This window comes from Schistocerca nitens, chromosome 4 (assembly GCF_023898315.1).
Source record: "Schistocerca nitens isolate TAMUIC-IGC-003100 chromosome 4, iqSchNite1.1, whole genome shotgun sequence".
NCBI classification, from domain to species: domain Eukaryota; kingdom Metazoa; phylum Arthropoda; class Insecta; order Orthoptera; family Acrididae; genus Schistocerca; species Schistocerca nitens.
In genome coordinates, this window is record NC_064617.1 from 446,526,168 (window position 1) to 446,547,584 (window position 21,417).

The 21,417-nt window shown below is 47.3% G+C and overlaps 1 protein-coding gene across 4 annotated transcripts in view; it reads left to right on the forward strand.

Moving 5' to 3' along the window:
* LOC126253119 (ubiquitin carboxyl-terminal hydrolase 10-like) overlaps positions 1 to 21,417 on the forward strand; it is a 132,524-nt gene that overhangs the window by 73,257 nt on the left and 37,850 nt on the right. For all 4 annotated transcript variants that reach the window (XM_049954242.1, XM_049954243.1, XM_049954244.1 and 1 more), the window contains 2 exons: positions 527 to 691; positions 14,000 to 14,228. In XM_049954242.1, the coding sequence (XP_049810199.1) occupies positions 527 to 691; positions 14,000 to 14,228 (394 nt within the window). The remainder of the gene's footprint in view (positions 1 to 526; positions 692 to 13,999; positions 14,229 to 21,417) is intronic.

Here is a 21,417-nt window from a genome sequence, read left to right on the forward strand (position 1 = left end):
GTGTGTGCGTGTGTGTGTGTGTGTGTGTGTGTGTGTGTGTGTGTGTGTGTGTGTGTGTGTGCGCGCGCGCGCATTGGGGAATGAGGGCACACAACATCTGCAGATGTATTATGTTCTTGTGCAGATACAAAAGTAGCTTACTTCAGATTGAATATGTGTTTCCCTCCCTACAGCTTTTTTAACTGCATGTTTCCAATTCTTTCTTGTGCAAAATGTCAATGTCAATGTAAAATAATTGATAATTTCTTAATGGAGGACCAAGCTAAACTTCTGAACATATCATTGTCATTGTGTTTGTGTATCACTAACGTTACACATTAATATGCTGTAAAGCTAAATAGTGTAAGATGCAGGTCCATGATTTTCTAATTCAAAAAGGTAGCCAGTTGAGTTGTAAGTTTGTTAGTAACTTGTATGCGATTTATTAATAAATGCAAACAGCGTATGTGATTTTTGTATTAATGTGAAGTGTGGATTTGACTGCTCCACCTGTCCTCAGATATTCTTTCTGTTAAATCTTCCATAGGAAATGGGTCCAAAGAATAGAGGCTCCATCACTCGCCGCGCTGACTTTGGACGAACTCCCATCTCAGATATATTCAGAGGACAGCTCCGCTCTCGTGTTCAGCGTGCTGGGGATGAGTTCACAGATAATGTTCAACCATTCTTTACCCTACAGCTTGACATAGAGGTAATTGTTGTGTTCTTTTTCCTTGCTTGTAGTTGAACTAAGAAGAATTTGACGTGTATATTCAAAATCTTGTTTCCTGTTAATATGTTAAGTTAATGAAGAGTTGCATGATGTAAATGATTGCTCATGGCATAACATACATGTAGTATTCCATATCCTAACTTAACAAAATTATATTTCTTTTTGTATGATGTAGATTATTGCGTCTTAGGTAATTGAAAATCGTAAATGTCACAGGAGTCTTGGGTTTCAGAAACTTATTTGCTCTGTGAAATCCATATTGTATAAATAAAATATCGCTAGCCACAACTGATGAGAGAAACAAATTGTGGGAATGATTTGATAAAGGGAAACCTGATCAAGAAAGTTAAAATGGTAAACTGTGGAGTGACAACAATATAACGGAAAGATAGATTGCTACTTATTGTAAAGGTGACATACTGAGATGCAGACGGGCACAACAAAAAGATACTTTCACATAAAGCTTTCAGCCAGAACCTTCTTCAGAAAAGGAAAAACAAACACACACACACACACACACACACACACACACACATTCACACAAGCAAGCACACACACAGCTGCCATCTGTGGTAGCTTGAACCAAAATGCAACTGTCACATAGAATTGAAGTAGCAATCTGTAGGGGGTGAAGAAGGGGAATGGTTAGCAGCTTATGGGTGGTGGTGGGGAGGTGGGGGGCACTGTCTGGCAGAGTGTGCAGGGAGTAGATGTCATCAGGTGCAGCCTCAAGAGCCATTGGGCAAAGAGGTGGTGAGTTTCAGCAGCTTGTTGCACCACAGGGTAGCCTACTTTGCTGTTTGCCATAGTTTGGTGTTGGCCATGCATCCAGGTGGACAATTGGTTGGTAATCATACCAGTATAAAAAGTTGTGCAATGATTGCAGCTGACTTGACATATGACATGGCTGCTTTCACAGTTGGCCCACCCTTTGATGGGGTAGGGTAAGCCTGTGACGGGGGAATAGGAAGTGCTGGGTGGGTGGATTGGGCAGGTCTTGCAACTGGGTCACCCACATGAATATGATCCCAGTGGCAAGGGTTTGGTAATGGGAGTGGCATAGGGATGGACAAGAATGTGCTTCTTGGGGGGGGGGGGGGGGAGGATTGGGTAAGCGTGGGGAAATGGCAGGGAAGATTTGGTAAGATGCTCAGCATACTGGGCAAGGGAGTTCTTGTCACTGCAGAAACGCTGTCCCCTGGTGACCAGGCTGTATGGGAGGGATTTATTTGGTGCAGAAGGGATGACAGCTGTCGAAATGTGAATGCTGTTGGTGGGCTTAGTTGACAGAGGTTTGAATGGAGTCTTTGGGGGGGGGGGGGCATAGTCAACATCTAGGAAGGTGACATGCTAGGTTTAGGAGGAACAGGTGAATCTGTTGGGAGAGTAGGTGTTGTAGTTGTGAAGGAATGAAGATGGGGTGTCTTGTTCCAAAGTCCAGATCATGAAGATATCATCAATGAACTTTGACCAGACTAGGGGTTTGGCATTTTGAGAAGCTAGGAAGGTATCCTCTAGACAGCCCATAAAACAGGTTAGGATAGGAGGGTGTCCTGGTTGTGCTGTAGATTTGTTTGTATACCTTCCCTTCAAAGGAGAAGTAGTTGAGAGTTAGGATGGAGCAAGTAAGGTGAATGAAGTAGAGGATTTGGAGTGTGGAGGACATTTGGAATGGTAGTGTTTGGTCATGTTAAGACCATGGGCAAGAAGGATGTTGGTGTATTGGGAAATAGCATCAGCAGTGATGTGTAGGATCCCAGGAGGTAAAGGGGTGAGCATAGTGGTGAGTTGGTGAAGGAAGTAGTTACTATTTTTGATGTGGGAGACTAGATTATGGGCAGTTAGTTGGAGGTGTCGCTTAGTGAGTGGCAAAATTCTTTCAGTGGGGACACAATAAGCAGCTGCAATGGGGTGTCCAGGATTGTTGGGCTTCTGGATTTTGTGGAACGTATGAAAGGTGAATATGCAAAGGATGAGGAGGCAAATGGATTCAAGGGCAAGGTTCTAGGAAGTGCTAAGGCTTTAAGCAGGGATTGGAGGATATGTTGGACTCCAGGGGTATCATTCTGGCAGAGTTTATAGGAGGTGGTGTCAGATAATTGGTAGAATATCACCGATGGATGCTAATTTTAACTGGGAGAGGCAGGGTTCAGTGTTGGGATTAGGTTGGCTCTGGTATGAGGGATTGGTGGCAAAGAAGTGTTCCCATTGCAGGGTCCAGGAGAAGGAGAGTAGCTCTTTGACGAGTCCAACATGATTAAATTTGGGTGCAGGGCTGAACATGAGGCATTTCGATAGGACTGAAATGTATGTGGAACTGAGGGGCTTGGTGGAAAGATTAACAACAGTTTTATGGGAATGTTTTGACACTGGATTTAATTGAATGTTGGTAGGGAGTTTTGGGGATGTGACAAATTGAAAAGGTCAGTTAGGCATGGTCTGGGTGCTATGAGGGGTTGGCAAGCAGGAACACTGTGGATAGTGCAGGCTTTGGATAGTGGTGCCCCAAGATGGTAGTAGGATGTCAACAGGTTGAATAACTTATTGAAGTGATGCCTGGAATACTGGTCCAGGTGCTTGGGATAGCAGGTGCAGGAGAGCAAGGGATTCAATTTCAGAGAAGTGGTGTATGTAGCAGGGACTCCACAGTAGCAGTATCTTGTGGAGGGAACATAGGTAGTTCCAGGATGCCTGTGCCATGGGGATGATGTTATCTCCTGTGCTGTGGGGATGATGATCAGCAGTACCTGGTTAGTGAGGGACAGGGATTGGCGGAATCTGAGAAGGTGAGGAGGGGACAGAGTCCATGGGTTAGGCAGCATTTAAGAAGCAGGGTATGAGACTGGGAATTAGCCAAAGAAAGGTATTATTTTCTACACTGTGGCAGAAAGGTGGAGCAGGCGTCCATTGTGGCAGGGATGGTGTAGGCGATAAAATAATGATGTGGAAGTGGGCAAATGGTATTAGATGGTTGTGATGAGAACTGAATAACATTTTTCTGTTACGCAGTTCCCTTCACAACCATCTAGTACATAAGGACATGCAAAAACACACACTGATATGTAAAGTGCAAGTCTGAAAAAATAAGTGCAAGTCCAATAAAACTAGACAAAAATTTGCACAAATAAGTTAAAAAACTACAGAAACATGGGAGAAAAGGGAGGGGTGAGGTATGTGAGTATGTGTGTTGGGTTAAGGGAAGAGGGTGGAAAGGGGATCAGTTAAGTTCACAAGTTCATGTGGCAGTGAAATATTTGGGAATGAGGGAGGAAGTGTGATCAATATGAATAAATATAATTATCAGTGGACAGAATTTGGGGTTTCAGATGTTGCATCAGCAATCCAAGCAGTCACGTAGCCATGTATTGTGTGCTGAAATTGTTGGTCAGTGTGGCTCAGAAGCATTGATTTGATGCTCAGTAATTAACAAAGATAGATTTGACACTGAATGATTAACAAAGATAGGAACTCATTCTAAAGAGTATTCTGGTAAAAAGCATTTCTGTAATTAATGTTTTTTGCAGTCTGATGCATAGTTGTAGGAAGAAAAGATTAATAACTAAAATTAATCATGTAATTCAGGAAAGTCCTGGGTGGAATACGGACAATGGAAGGAGGTAAAGAAACTACTCTCTCTATAGTCAGTTTCCTCCTGAACTAACAGTAATAATTAGTAGAAAAAAATTGTTAAATCGCGCATATGGCTTAATTCTTGCTAACTGCGCAGTCTGATTAGGCTGCAGCGCCTAGTCACTGTAGCCCAGTCTGTGTGCATTTTGTTTTGTCTGTATGGTCAGAGGAAGGACATTTTCAAAATTTAAGGGGCAATTTTAGTCTAATTTATCACACTTTCAATGCCTGAACTATATAGTGAGTGAATTTAAATTAATTCAATTATTTTTTCATACTGTTCTAAGTTTTGTTGTAATTTAATACATTGTGATGTATTTTGAGCAAGTTCAGTTCATCACTGCATCACATAGATGATATTGAGACAATTTTAGTAGTAGCTGTACAAAACATACAATCTATTCATAACAGCCATGTAACTACACTTTGCCACAATGACTACCATTAATTATATTCACTGAAATGAAGTGAGTGGTGGATCAGTGGGGATGAAGTTAAAGATGATAGATTGACATGAAACATTAATGAAAAAAAATCTCAGAGATGTTGGACATGCAGTCTTATGAATATGTTGCGACAAATGAAAATTTTTGTCACACAGGTACTCAAACCCCGATTTCCTGCTTTTCAGCAAAAACATGAAGTGGTAATTTAGCTCCCAGTTTATCACAAATTCTGAATTGTCACAATCTGTTCATTGTGTAATGAGTTGCTACATTCATTGTTTGTATGTCAATCAGATGCTTGTAATGCTAAGTTTACTTATATTTTAAGTGGTACTTTGAGAATTTCTGTATTACGCTATTCCATTCAATGCCGAAATTTATTTGCACAAGATGCAAACAGTACAGTGTCATCCTCAATTTGACGTTAATGCAGATATGTGCCATTCCTTCCTCATTTTGTTCACTCAGGATTGCAGAGCGTAATTTATGATGATATATAGACACATGAAAACTTTATGTATACAACATCTGTTCAAAAAATTCTGAAACAGTTTTTTTTCCGCTTACCAATCAATCTTGTGTATAGTCTCCTTTGAAATATTCTCCTCTATGATTGATACACTGCTCCCAGTGCCGTTACCTCTTTCGGTAGCACTCTTGGTATGCCTCTTGCTGGATTGCACGAACTGCTGTAAACGAATTTTCTTTTATCTTGTCTGCAAATCTTCGTCCTTTCAACGGAGTGTTCAACTTTGGAAATAAAAAACAAAATTCCACTGGAGCAAGATCAGGAGACTATGGAGGATGAGGCAGCACAGTGATTTCGTTTTGTGTACAGTAGTCACACGCACCAACAGAGATGAATGTGTAGGTATGGTATTGTGATGCAAGAGCCATGGATGGTCTTGCCATGTTTCAGGCCATTTGTGCCTAACATTTTCTTGTAGGTGTTGCACCATGCCCAGATAGTACCATCGATTAACAGTTTGTCGCTGTGGCACAAACTCATGATGAAGTAATTCTTCAGAGTCAAAGAAAACTGTCAGCATTACTCTTGACATTTGAACTGATCTGACAAGCTTGTTTTGGTGTTGGAGAACATTACCTAACCCATTGTGAAGTTGGAACCTCAGTCTCAGTGTCACCGTAGACTCATGTCTCGTCACCATTTATGATTCTCTTAAGGCACATCTCGTTCTCTTTTGTGCGGTCCATAAGCTCTTCACAGATTTTGAGGCGAAGGTCTTTCTGGTCTTGACTAATGAGCAATGGGACAAACTTGGTGGCAGCATGATGCATTCCATGATGCTCTGTCAGGATTTCCTGACGTGATTCAACTGAAATGTGGAATTATTCTGCAATCTCTCAGACAGCCAGTCTTTAATTGTCACACACACAGTTTCATTGACGTTCCTGACATTGAACGTCATTGGTAGACATCAAAGAGCGTTCTGAACAAGGGTCACCTTCAACTTCCATCCGGCCATTGTTAAAAACTGTGAGAACCATTTGTAACACAGAGTACGGCTACAGCAGTCGTCACCGTAGGCCCCCTGCATCATTTATTGTGTGTCTGTAAAGAATTTCATGAGTTTCATACAAAATTTAATGTGGACGCATTGCTCCTGTAACTGTGCCATCTTGAAATTCTCAAACAGTACAACGCAGCGTTCTACTGGATACAGCACTGAACAATAACTAACAGCCATACAATAATGAAACTTCAGCAGTTACACATTAAACATAGGCATGTGTAGGGGTGCCAACCAAATTTTGCTCCAACACACCATTGGCACAAAATCTGGAATTTTCTGCAATTTTTTAACATATCTTGTGGAATGTACACAATACATAATTGACAGTTCTTATAAAATTTGGCAGTTTCTCTGTTCCTGTGTAAAAATGTCATAAATCTGATGGCAGCAGTTTACTAATGTGATAACTGATTGTAATTTAATGTTGAAATTGTATCTTGATTTTTTTCTCAATGCTGAGATTGTATATAACCTTAATAATTTGCTTGCTGTGTAATGAACTGAAACACTAGATATGATATGTGATGAATATACCTTCTTCTAAAGAACTCCGTCCCAGTAACACCTTAATGCACTGATGTCCGACACATTTCCACAGCTAATAATATAAAATCTTACACGTTTCACAGAGACCTTTAATTTACTGTGTTAACTAAGCTATGAATTTTTGTAATTAATTACAAAAACCACCCACTAGGGCTCTTTTACCTTTGTAACATGTAAATCAACTTCTTGCCTTCTTGGTTTGCTTTTAACAGTTTCTCATAACAGAGGATATGTGATGCCAAACAGACATCACAGTTGTCATGTGTGACATCTAGATTAATTTAAATCATGCTGCATGAGTAGTACAATAGTTTCCATAAGAAACACTTGAGTTTGCTCTACCACCATACAATAATATTACCACCCAACCTAGACATTGTTTACAATAGATAATAAAAATAATAATGAGCAGATATTGAAGTTCTGATTTTCAATGTTCTGTTTTACAACTAAAAACCTGTGCCATAAACAAATGTCTTATTGCTGCGCTTCCCTGATAAAGCGAATCCAATGTGAGCCATGTAGCAGATCTAATGTACACCCTGCTGTTTCATGTGTTTTTGAACTAAAATTATCATATTTTGCAGTTACATATTTATGTCTGTGTATTACAAAACAGTTTAATTGTTATCAGAAAAACATTTGACAGAACATACTGTTTTTGGTAAGATTTATTATGAAAAAACATCAAGAAGTATGACACTAATGAGTGTTACCTCTACGCCAACACAGAGTTTGAAGACGGTTTCACTACCGTGAGGGAAGGTATTTTTAGTGATAAAAGATTGTTAGCAAACAGGAAGACAAATACTCAATGTACAATGAAGGAAACATTGAAACACAGTCGGTTGCATCTTCAGAATAAGCCGACAGATCTTTTGATTAAAGACACACGTAATCTGTTCACACTCCTAAGATGTTGTTTAGAGCAGAAAGTGAAGCATTTCTGAGAATAGTGGACTGTAGGCTCATGACAAATCTTTTTGAGCCTAATCCAAAAAGTTTCCACGCTAAAAATCATACCCTTCCTCCCTGCTGCTCCTCGTCGGCCTGCTCCTCCTCGTCGTCGGCCTGCTCCTCCTCCTCGTCGTCGGCCTGCTCCTCCTCCTCCTCCTCGTCGTCGGCCTGCTCCTCCTCCTCCTCCTCGTCGTAGGCCTGCTCCTCCTCCTCCTCCTCGTCGTAGGCCTGCTCCTCCTCCTCCTCCTCGTCGGCGGCCTGCTCCTCCTCCTCCTCCTCGTCGGCGGCCTGCTCCTCCTCCTCCTCCTCGTCGGCGGCCTGCTCCTCCTCCTCCTCCTCCTCGTCGGCGGCCTGCTCCTCCTCCTCCTCCTCCTCGTCGGCGGCCTGCTCCTCCTCCTCCTCCTCCTCGTCGGCGGCCTGCTCCTCCTCCTCCTCCTCCTCGTCGGCGGCCTGCTCCTCCTCCTCCTCCTCCTCGTCGGCGGCCTGCTCCTCCTCCTCCTCGTCGGCGGCCTGCTCCTCCTCCTCCTCCTCCTCCTCCTCCTCCTCCTCCTCGTCGTCGGCCTGCTCCTCCTCCTCCTCCTCCTCGTCGTCGGCCTGCTCCTCCTCCTCCTCCTCCTCCTCCTCCTCCTCCTCCTCGTCGGCGGCCTGCTCCTCCTCCTCCTCCTCCTCCTCCTCCTCCTCCTCCTCCTCCTCCTCGTCGGCGGCCTGCTCCTCCTCCTCCTCCTCCTCCTCCTCCTCCTCCTCCTCCTCGTCGGCGGCCTGCTCCTCCTCCTCCTCCTCGTCGTCGGCCTGCTCCTCCTCCTCCTCCTCGTCGTCGGCCTGCTCCTCCTCCTCCTCCTCGTCGTCGGCCTGCTCCTCCTCCTCCTCCTCGTCGTCGGCCTGCTCCTCCTCCTCCTCCTCGTCGTCGGCCTGCTCCTCCTCCTCCTCCTCGTCGTCGGCCTGCTCCTCCTCCTCCTCCTCGTCGTCGGCCTGCTCCTCCTCCTCCTCCTCGTCGTCGGCCTGCTCCTCCTCCTCCTCCTCGTCGTCGGCCTGCTCCTCCTCCTCCTCCTCCTCGTCGTCGGCCTGCTGCGGCTACTCCTGCTCCCCCCGTTCTATTCCTCCCACTTTCTCCCTGTCATTCTGTACATCCTCACCCCCCACCTCTCCCTCCTACAATCTATCCGTCCACCTTTCCCCGCGCCGTCGTCCTCCCTTTCCCCCCCGCGCCGTCGTCCTCCCCGTCGGCCTGCTCCTCCTCCTCGTCGTCGGCCTGCTGCGGCTACTCCTGCTCCCCCCGTCCTATTCCTCCCACTTTCTCCCTGTCATTCTGTACATCCTCACCCCCCACCTCTCCCTCCTACAATCTATCCGTCCACCTTTCCCCGCGCCGTCGTCCTCCCTTTCCCCCCGCGCCGTCGTCCTCCCTTTCCCCCAGCGCCGTCGTCCTCCCTTTCCCCCCGCGCCGTCGTCCTCCCTTTCCCCCCGCGCCGTCGTCCTCCCTTTCCCCCCGCGCCGTCGTCCTCCCTTTCCCCCCGCGCCGTCGTCCTCCCTTTCCCCCCGCGCCGTCGTCCTCCCTTTCCCCCCGCGCCGTCGTCCTCCCTTTCCCCCCGCGCCGTCGTCCTCCCTTTCCCCCCGCGCCGTCGTCCTCCCTTTCCCCCCGCGCCGTCGTCCTCCCTTTCCCCCCGCGCCGTCGTCCTCCCTTTCCCCCCGCGCCGTCGTCCTCCCTTTCCCCCCGCGCCGTCGTCCTCCCTTTCCCCCCGCGCCGTCGTCCTCCCTTTCCCCCCGCGCCGTCGTCCTCCCTTTCCCCCCGCGCCGTCGTCCTCCCTATCCCCCTGCCCCACCCCCTGCCCCACCCCCTGCCCCACCCCCTGCCCCACACCCTGCCCCAACCCCACCCCCTGCCCCACCCCCACACCCTGCCCCACCCCCACACCCTGCCCCACCCCCTACCCCACCCCCTCCCCCACGCCTCCCCCACCCCCACACCCTGCCCCACACCCCTACCCCACCCCCTCCCCCACGCCTCCCCCACCCACTTCCCCACCCCCTTACCCCGCGCCAACGTCCTACCCCTCCCCCTAACCCTCCCCCTTTCCCTGCTCCAACGTCCTACCCCTCCCCCTAACCCTCACACTTTCCCCGCGCTGTCGTCGTCCCACTCCCCCTCACACTTTCCCCGCGCTGTCGTCGTCCCACTCCCCCTCACACTTTCCCCGCGCTGTCGTCGTCCCACTCCCCCTCACACTTTCCCCGCGCTGTCGTCGTCCCACTCCCCCTCACACTTTCCCCGCGCTGTCGTCGTCCCACTCCCCCTCACACTTTCCCCGCGCTGTCGTCGTCCCACTCCCCCTCACACTTTCCCCGCGCTGTCGTCGTCCCACTCCCCCTCCTACTTCCCCCGCGTCGTCGTCCCAGTCCCACTTCCCCTCCCCGTGCAGCGGCGTCATCCCTCTCCTCCTCCCTCTTGTCCTTGTCCTCCCCCTCTTCCCCCCTCCCAGTTTCTCCCTGTCATAGTAGTTGTCGTCCTTCCTCAACCAATTCTCTGTCGTCGTCCTCCTCCTCCTCCTCCTGCTCATCATTCTTTTCTTCCTGTCCTCCTTTTCTCTGTCCACCACCACTATCCCATCCCCCCATCGCCATGTCCAACCGCTTCACATCCCCTCTACTTTTATCTGTCTAAATCCTCCCCCTCCCATGTTTTCCCTGCCCATCCACACCCCCTCACTCACCCCCTCACTCACCCCCTCACTCACCCCCTCACTCACCCCCTCACTCACCCCCTCACTCACCCCCTCACTCACCCCCTCACTCACCCCCTCACTCACCCCCTCACTCACCCCCTCACTCACCCCCTTCACTCACCCCCTTCACTCACCCCCTTCACTCACCCCCTTCACTCACCCCCTTCACTCACCCCCTTCACTCACCCCCTTCACTCACCCCCTTCACTCACCCCCTTCACTCACCCCCTTCACTCACCCCCTTCACTCACCCCCTCACTCACCCTTCCCAACCACTCACCCCCTCACTCACCCTTCCCAACCACTCACCCCCTCACTCACCCTTCCCAACCACTCACCCCCTCACTCACCCCCTCACTCACCCCCTCACTCACCCCCTCACTCACCCCCTCACTCACCCCCTCACTCACCCCCTCACTCACCCCCTCACTCACCCCCTCACTCACCCCCTCACTCACCCCCTCACTCACCCCCTCACTCACGCTCTCACTCACCCTGCCCAACCACTCACCCTCTCCCTCCCTCTTTGTCCCTGCCCAACCACTCACCCTCTCCCTCCCTCTTTGTCCCTGCCCAACCACTCACCCTCTCCCTCCCTCTTTGTCCCTGCCCAACCACTCACCCTCTCCCTCCCTCTTTGTCCCTGCCCAACCACTCACCCTCTCCCTCCCTCCCTCTTTGTCCCTGCCCAACCACTCACCCTCTCCCTCCCTCCCTCTTTGCCCCTGCCCAACCACTCACCCTCTCCCTCCCTCTTTGCCCCTGCCCAACCACTCACCCTCTCCCTCCCTCTTTGCCCCTGCCCAACCACTCACCCTCTCCCTCCCTCTTTGCCCCTGCCCAACCACTCACCCTCTCCCTCCCTCTTTGCCCCTGCCCAACCACTCACCCTCTCCCTCCCTCTTTGCCCCTGCCCAACCACTCACCCTCTCCCTCCCTCTTTGCCCCTGCCCAACCACTCACCCTCTCCCTCCCTCTTTGCCCCTGCCCAACCACTCACCCTCTTTTTTTTCCCCCTTCTCCCTGCCCAACCCTCCTCCACCGAGCTGCCCAACCCTCCTCCACCCCCTTCTCCCTGCCCAACCCTCCTCCACCGAGCTGCCCAACCCTCCTCCACCCCCTTCTCCCTGCCCAACCCTCCTCCACCCCCTTCTCCCTGCCCAACCCTCCTCCACCCCCTCCTCCACCCCCTTCTCCCTGCCCAACCCTCCCCCACCCCCTACATTCCTCCCCCACCCCCTACATTCCTCCTCCTCCTCCCCCACCCCCTACATCCCTACCCACCCTCCCCCACCCCCTACATCCCTACCCACCCTTCCCCCACTCCTCCCCACCCCTACATCCCTACCCACCCCTACATCCCTACCCACCCCTCCCCCACTCCTCCCCACTCCTACATCCCTACCCACCCCTCCCCCACTCCTCCCCACCCCCTACATCCCTACCGAACCCTCCCCACCCCCTACATCCCTACCGAACCCTCCCCACCCCCTACATCCCTACCGAACCCTCCCCACCCCCTACATCACTACCCAACCCTTCCCACCCCCTACATCACTACCCAACCCTCCCCACCCCCTACATCACTACCCAACCCTCCCCACCCCCTACATCACTACCCAACCCTCCCCACCCCCTACATCACTACCCAACCCTCCCCACCCCCTACATCACTACCCAACCCTCCCCACCCCCTACATCACTACCCAACCCTCCCCACCCCCTACATCACTACCCAACCCTCCCCACCCCCTACATCACTACCCAACCCTCCCCACCCCCTACATCACTACCCAACCCTCCCCACCCCCTACATCACTACCCAACCCTCCCCACCCCCTACATCCCTACATCCCTACCAACCCTCCCCACCCCCTACATCCCTACCAACCCTCCCCACCCCCTACATCCCTACCCAACCCTCCCCACCCCCTACATCACTACCCAACCCTCACCCCACCCCCTACATCCCTACCCAACCCTCCGCCCACCCCCTACATCCCTACCCCCCTACGCAACCCTCCCCCACCCCGTTTCTCACTGCCCAACACGCCGCACAATTTCTTCTTGACCACCCCCTCACCCACACCCTTTCTTCCCCGCCTGCCCCCTTTCTTCCCGCCTGCCCCCTTTCTTCCCCGCCTGCCCCCACACCTCCCCTCCCCGCCCCTTCTCCACTGTCCGCCCCTAACCCACACCATTTTTTCCTGCTCATCTTGTGCCCCTCCCCATTCTTCCTGTTCATCTCTTCTTTGTCTTTTTCCCTGCCCATCTTCTTCCCCTCTTTGCCTGGTCCACTTTTCCCCATACCCTTCAGGTGACTGTTTCTCACCCCCTGATAAAAGCAGATGGTTTGGGCAGACTGGCACTATTTTTACTCAGTAGGCCTGTCATTCAAGTTACTTGTATGTTGGCCTAGAAGAAACGGTGTTTTTGCCCATATCTCTCCTTATTTGCAAGCAATTCTTTGCCCCATAGTGCTGATACTCGTTTTTTAAGCTGTGTGTATGTCAAACTTGTTTGAAAACAATCCATTGTTTGGGAGGTGACGCTGGGTTTAAATCACATCCCTGTATGTTGTTTTGACAGGGACGAACGTTTGAAGCATAAAATGTCTAGTAAACACACATCTTAAAAGGTGATTTTCGCTACTGTGAAGCACATGTTCTACTGAACAAGTGCTCATAACTCATAAGATATGCATTTTGGAGCTCATTTTTGCTATTCGATTGGTTTTTATTAATAATATCTTGATGAAAGCATTCACATGTTAGTGGCATCGCCCAAATTTTCAGTGTACAGTGATATGGCGTTTTTTGTTATAATAATAAAATTCAGCACAATAAATCACAATCAAAAGCTACTTTCATTAATGATTTTTTTGTCATTGATCTGTCTCATCATTTCATAATTAAAACTGTTACAAATGCAAAGCAGTTCTAGTTATTTATTTGGTTATCTTATGCTGTCATACAAGCATAGGATTGAACATATACATTCGCAAAAAGTACCAGGTTGAAAAAGACACAGTGACTCCACAATTGTAATTGATCTTGTATGATGACAGAACAATGTTATCCAGTAGTGATGTATAGTGCTTTAGGTGTATTCCATCTATCCATCCTGCATATAATTTGGTTCTTGATAGCACTGTTGCGTAAACACTAACAGCTCTATAAAACTGTAGCAGCAAATAGCTATAATCCTAAATGAAAAATCGCTCCGTCTCTCTCTCTCTCTCTCTCTCTCTCTCTCTCTCTCTCTCTCTCTCTCTCTCTCTCTCTCTGTGTGTGTGTGTGTGTGTGTGTGTGTGTGTGTGTGTGTGTGTGTGTGTGTGTGTGCGCGCGCGCGCATTGGGGAATGAGGGCACACAACATCTGCAGATGTATTATGTTCTTGTGCAGATACAAAAGTAGCTTACTTCAGATTGAATATGTGTTTCCCTCCCTACAGAAAGCGCAATCTGTGAAGGATGCACTTGAATTACTCGTTGGGAAGGATCAATTGGAAGGAGTTACATGTTCAAAAACAAATCAGCAAATTGAAGCCTGGCAACAAGTGACGTTAGAACAGTTGCCGTATGTTCTTGTGCTCCACCTCAAATGGTTTGATTACAAATTGGATGGCTGTTCAAAAATTGTCAAGACTGTGGAATTTCCTATTGATCTCAAAGTTGATGGAAGTAAGTGAATTCATGCAGATATTTGTACTTATTAGTTTGTCATAGTACTCCGTTTTGTACAGTTCATTATAAAGATTCAAACAATGGAAAACAGAACAGGAAGAGGTAGATTGCTATAAGTTGCACACAGTCACACGCAGCTTATGGGCACAACCTGTATCAGCAAAAGAGAAATAGAAAACACACACAAGCAGGCACATCTCATGCACATGTGAACTCCAACTCCAGCAGCTCAAGGCTCAGGCCAGAATGTAGCTATCATGTGGGATTGCAGCAGCAATCGGGGGGGGGGGGGGCGGCAGCAGGGAAGTGAAGGGATAGTAGTGTATTGGTGGGTGGACACAGGAACACTGTCTGCAGTTCAGTAAAGCTGGGGTTTGAGATGAGGATCGAGACGGCACACGTAGTGAAGCAGCCCTTGAAATCGAGCATACTGCTTGTTATGCCACAGGGTGGTCTCCTCTCCATTCTCATCTCCATTCTCATCTCCCATCTTTGTTTGCTGCCCTCTGTCAACGCACCCACCTCTCTTTCCCCACTCCTCTTCTTTGTGCCCCTTTTTATCCCCGTCACCCTGCCCCCCAACCTCCTGATGCCACACCTGTTGTCATTGTAGACCCTGCACTCTCAGGCAGAATGTGTTCCTCTGCCCCCCCCCCCCCTCCCCTCCCACTTGTACATTACTATACCTTCTCCACCCCTCTCCAGATGATTGCTGCTGCCATCTCTCATGATAGTTGCATTCTGGCCTCATCTGCCAGAGTTAGTGGCCATGTGTAGTGAGGTGTGCTTGCTTATGTGTGTGAATGGTGTGTTTCTCTGTTTCTCTTTTGCTGATGAAGGCTGTGGCCGAAAGCTATGTATAAGTGTCTTTTAATAGTGCCTGCCTGCTACTTTTGACATGTCTTTGCGGTAAGTAGCAGGCTATCTTTTCCTGCATTGTCATTATAAAGGATCACATTATAAGTGCTTTTCATCTTAAGTTTTTCGCAATAGTTTCATAATTTTTGTGATTCTTTATATTTCTGAGAAAATTGTGTTCCCAACATTTCATGTGATGTTGGATTGATGGTAATAAAAATGTGCATTTCTCAAGCTACATAACATTATTTTGTCAAGATCAGATATGTGGATAAATGTGAGATTTGTTTCATTGTGGAGAGACTGTTGAGTCAAGATTTTTTTGATATTATCACCATTAATGTAAAAATGTGATTGCTCATCATTTAAGAACACCTGAAAAAATGTTTTTTGAGTTAGAACAGTGTGGAAATGGTACATTAGTGTTTTAATAATTCATTTGTCACAAAGAGATATACCAGAAATAGTGTTTGGATGCCAGAGGATCTAGTGAAGAGATAGTGCGGAGCATTTAGACAGTTAATGTTACTGTTAAACTTTAATCAATAGAGGGTAAACGAACTAGCAAAATCTTATATTAGAATGATTTCCATTTTGTACTTCATGATATTGATTATTGCTTGTTTTATTTTTCCAACTTGTAAAACTGCAAATCACCTTTAGTTATAATATTACTGAATTTTGGCAGTATTCATTGACCCAAGAAATGTGGTATGGTGCAGTAAAGACTGATTACTACCTACCTTTTCTTGTATCATTGTCAGTATTGGCATTCCTCTTGTAAATGGGTTTGTTATGGCAGCCACCTAGTATGCTTTCTTTGTTATGGTATCACCAGGTTTCCCATTGATAGATGAATTCCAATACTTCGTCAGAATGTCTCCCTTTGTGATGGCTACTGAACCTTGCCAGTTGCAGTAGTTGAAAATAATGCCAATTTCTGTTTCTTCCATAAGTGAACATTACTCTCAGCTATGGTGAACTCTCATCCCAATGCAAGCCTATTCATTTCTGAGTAACTACTGTAACCTACATCCTTCTGAATCTGCTTACTGCTGCATCAAACCAGTCTTTATACAGATCATCAAGACGACGGCGACAACAACTGCTACTACTACTACTACTACTACTACTACTTTCCCTGTAATTGCTATGTAAAGAATCTATTCATTTGCTCTTATGCAGTAAGGCGCATAGTAAAATATGTATTCTGTCCATATCTACCAAGCTGTTTTCATGTAACTTTTTCCAGTTTTCTGGTCCAGGATATCAACTGCAAATTTTGTTTTACCATATTTACACTGATCTAATGCACCGTTAAATGTAATGCAGATCCCAATTTTTAAAACTCAAAATGATAAAAAGAGAGTTTGTTGGCGCATCACTGGTTGGCTTCGAATGTCATCTGCCAACTCCTTCTTGTGCCCTGGTCATATAGATGGAACATACAGTTACAAATTTTAAAATTATGCAGATTAGAATGTCACTTGGTAATCATAGGTTTTGTAGCTTTAAGCATTAACCTTTTTATGTTAATCCCATATGGAGTCAGCTGGCAAATTCTTTTGAATATGTTGGCGTTACACCTGTGGGAGATTAAACTGCATGAGTCGATTTGCTGTTTTAGTGAGGTGATGAAATGCAGTGTGTTCCTAAAATTTGGTTAGGTTCTTGTGCCCTGGTCATATAGATGGAACATACAGTTACAAATTTTAAAATTATTCGAATTAGAATGTCACTTGGTAAACATATGTTTTGTAGTTTTAAGCATTAACCTTTTTATGTTAATCCCATATGGAGTCAGCTGGCAAATTCTTTTGAATGTGTTGGCGTTACACCTGTGGGAGATTAAACTGCACGAGTCTGGTTGCTGTTTTAGCGCTGTGGTGAAATGCAATGTGTTCCTAAAATTTGGTTAGGTTCTTGTGCCCTGGTCATATAGATGGAACATACAGTTACAAATTTTAAAATTATGCCGAATAGAATGTCACTTTTTAAACATATGTTTTGTAGCTTTTCATGTTAATCCCATATGGAGTCAGCTGGCATATTCTTTTGAATATGTTGGCGTTACACCTATGGGAGATTAAACTGCATGATTCAGGATGCTGTTTTAGCGCTGTGATGAAATGCAAAGTGTTCCTAAAATTTGGTCAGGTTCTTGTGCCCTGGTCATATAGATGGAACATACAGTTACAAATTTTAAAATTATGCGGATTAGAATGTCACTTGGTAAACATATGTTTTGTAGTTTTAAGCATTAACATTTTTATGTTAATCCCATATGGAGTCAGCTGGCAAATTCTTTTGAATGTGTTGGCGTTACACCTGTGGGAGATTAAACTGCACGAGTCTGGTTGCTGTTTTAGCGCTGTGGTGAAATGCAATGTGTTCCTAAAATTTGGTTAGGTTCTTGTGCCCTGGTCATATAGATGGAACATACAGTTACAAATTTTAAAATTATGCCGAATAGAATGTCACTTTTTAAACATGTTTTGTAGTTTTAAGTATTAAGCTTTTCATGTTAATCCCATATGGAGTCAGCTGGCATATTCTTTTGAATATGTTGGCGTTACACCTATGGGAGATTAAACTGCATGATTCAGGTTGCTGTTTTAGCGCTGTGATGAAATGCAAAGTGTTCCTAAAATTTGGTCAGGTTCTTGTGCCCTGGTCATATAGATGGAACATACAGTTACAAATTTTAAAATTATGTGGATTAGAATGTCACTTGGTAATCATAGGTTTTGTAGTTTTAAGCATTAACCTTTTTATGTTAATCCCATATGGAGTCAGCTGGCAAATTCTTTTGAATATGTTGGCGTTACACCTGTGGGAGATTAAACTGCATGAGTCGATTTGCTGTTTTAGTGAAGTGATGAAATGCAGTGTGTTCCTAAAATTTGGTTAGGTTCTTGTGCCCTGGTCATATAGATGGGACATACAGTTAAAAATTTTAAAATTATGCGAATTAGAATGTCACTTGGTAAACATATGTTTTGTAGTTTTAAGCATTAACCTTTTTATGTTAATCCCATATGGAGTCAGCCGGCAAATTCTTTTGAATGTGTTGGCGTTACACCTGTGGGAGATTAAACTGCATGAGTCTGGTTGCTGTTTTAGCGCTGTGATGAAATGCAATGTGTTCCTAAAATTTGGTCAGGTTCTTGTGCCCTGGTCATACAAGTGGAACATACAGTTACAAATTTTAACACTTTGCTGTCTGCATGTCTTGTACAGATTTGTTTCAATTGGCACAGGCAACACTATTTTGGATTACATGCCTTGTCGCCGGCCTCTTGTCACCTTTCCGTTGATGACAAGCTTCAAACACATTGACTTTAGCGAGCTTTAATTTTCCAGATATCCTCTATTTTTCGTATCGTTCCACAAACTCTAATTTTCTTTTCAAGTAACTTTTCTTCAAGTTGTACACTGTTATAATAATTATCCATGCAAAGGTGATGCCACTTTCCATCAGAAGGCGTCAATAGCATTTCTTTAAACTTTTTGGAAAAATAATCAATTACAAATTGCAATTTGATAAGCCGGTCGGCATTATCTGGTTTATTGTTGCTGTCAGAAAAATGTAAAAATGATAATATTTGTCTGAATCGGTTGCAGGACATCATTTTGTGAAATATTGATGTGTGTATCAACGTATTTGTTGACCAATAATAATCAATCGCCCCCAGGGGCTCAGCATTCATTTGCTGGGTACGGGCTTGGCGACCCCGGGGTTCCTGAGCTGGGGACTGGTAAGCGCCGCCAGTCCCCCGTCACCGTAACCTCTGGGCATACTTCAACGACCACCGTGCGGCGCGGCGGTGGAACGTTGTGTGTCTCAGGGAATGGGGATCTTGGCTTGACCGCCCGGATCGCGAGGATGGAATAAACCTCTATAAAAAACCCCTCAATCTCAAGGTGTGCTGCGCGCCGATGAGATGCATGGCTGTTGAGGTGGAACAGTCGATAGCGGGCAACCTCTGGGGAACCTGCCGCACCTCAGTTGTATAAGGCTTACCTAGGCACGCGGGGCTCTGTCTAGGTGGACTTCTAGTTCCCTAGCTGCTCGTGGGACCGAGATGGATCCTTCGAAATCCTCTTTTCTTCCTCCCAGCGGAAAGGGTGGGCCGCTGGAAGGTTCTAACACCCAGTCTCTTAAGAGGGCCCGTGCAGTCAGTCCCCCTGACTCCGGCGCTTCTTTGAAAAGTCCAGTCTTAGGTAACAGAATGCATTCTGGTAATCCGAATGTGTTTCTCATTGTGAAACGGAAGGAGGGTAGTTTCGAGAAGGTTTCGCCCTTCTATATTCAAAAGGGATTGGAGGGAATCTGTGGCTCCTTAAAATCGGTGAAGCGCTTACGTAATGGGACCTTGCTAGTGGAAACTTCCACTTCTCAGCAAGCAACTAACCTCCAATCTGCTAAATGCCTTGGAGAGTATGCCATAGACACTGAACTGCACAGCACCTTGAACTATAGCAAAGGTGTTGTGACATGCCGGGATCTAGCTGATATTCCCAAGGAAGAACTGCAACGTGAGTGGGCTCCGGAAGGTATCGTTGATGTCCAACACATCATGAAGAGGGTTGATGGCACTCTTGTCAAATCCGACTCCTTTATTCTGACGTTCAGTAGCACAAAACTTCCTGAACATGTTAAAGCTGGCTTCCTTCGCCTTAGTGTGAGGCCTTATTTCCCGGCCCCAATGCGCTGTTTCAAATGCCAGCGTTTTGGGCATACCACCTTAGGCTGTAAAGGCGAAGCGACTTGTGGAAACTGTGGTCAGGCTGCTCATGAAGGAGTTGGTTGCTCGTCTCCGGCTAAATGTATTAATTGCTCTGGGAACCACCCTGTTTGGAGTAGGGACTGCCGCATATTTTTAGAGGAACGCAAGGTCCAGGAAATAAAAACAACCAAGCGTATCCCCTATGGTGAGGCCAAGAAGATTTATAAGTCGATGCAACCTCCCACATTTGCTACATCTTTTGCATCCCTGGTACAGAAGCCTACTCCAAAAGTCAATGCCTCAACGCAGACTGAGGTGGTGAGTGTTGGCACTAACACCTGTAGCTGTCAGTGCACTTGCAACGCAGCCAGTGTTCCAGAGCCAGTAGCCCCTCCTCGCACGGCAGACAAAGGTACAGTGGCGGACTTGGTCCAGCCCCTCGCGCCTCCAACAGCTGAGGTTGTCCCCAAGCCCAGTGCGCCAATTACCACTCCCACATCCGCTCCCCCAAAGTCCGCCAAGCCACAGAAAGCTACTGTGCAGCAGCAACTGCGGGTCAAATCCCGTGGTAAACCATCTGACCATGCGGATGTTGTTTTACGCGAGGCTTCATCTGACTCTTCCCCAGAGTTGATGGAGTACGATGTATGTGTGGGGCAATCATCTCGTCCCACGCCTGCCCCTCCACCTGCTGCGGTCTCCCCACCCCGTCGGAGAGACAGGATGAAGGTGCTACCCCCAACATAGATGGCTCCCATACTCCAGTGGAACTTGCAAGGGTTCAGGACGCATGTGGAGGAACTTCGTCTACTTTCTCAGGGTAGACCACTGTGTCTCTGTCTCCAGGAGACGTATTTCCATCCATCATACTCCCCTGAGATACGAGGCTATACACTCCATAAAAAGGACGACCTGAGTGGAGAGAGAGCTAGAGGAGGCGTAGGTATTTTCGTCAGGACGGACTACCATTCCTCGCCTCTCTCACTTACGACGACTCTACAGGCCGTCGCTGTGTCCGTGCACGTGCGTCATCCATTGACTGTATGCTCACTTTACTTGCCCCCACATGATGCTCTTGATGAAGCGGCCCTCACCGACCTTCTTACACAGCTCCCCCAGCCATTCATTATTTGTGGTGATTTTAATGCCCACAATGTGCTTTGGGGCTCTGCAATTACCTGCCCCAGGGGTAGAGCAATTGAGAGGCTTCTCCTGTCATCCTGTGCCTACTTGCTCAATGGAGGACAGAGTACTCATTTCTGCACGGCGACTGGCTCGTTCTCTGCCATAGATCTCTCGTTTTGCTCTCCAGCTCTTGCCGCTAGTGCTCACTGGGAAGTGGTCGCTGACTTGCACGGCAGTGATCATTTCCCAATCTGGATTCACCTGCCAGATGGCGTGGGCCCCGAAAGGAGACCACCACGATGGGTGCTCAGTGGAGCTGACTGGACACTTTACAGCCAGTTGGCCCAATTCGAACACTGTGCGAATGTTGAGGTGTGGGTGGATCATATTACCAAAACGGTCCACCACGCCGCTGCAGCATCCATTCCACAGTCCACAGGCCACCGGAAAAGGCCACCTGTGCCTTGGTGGAG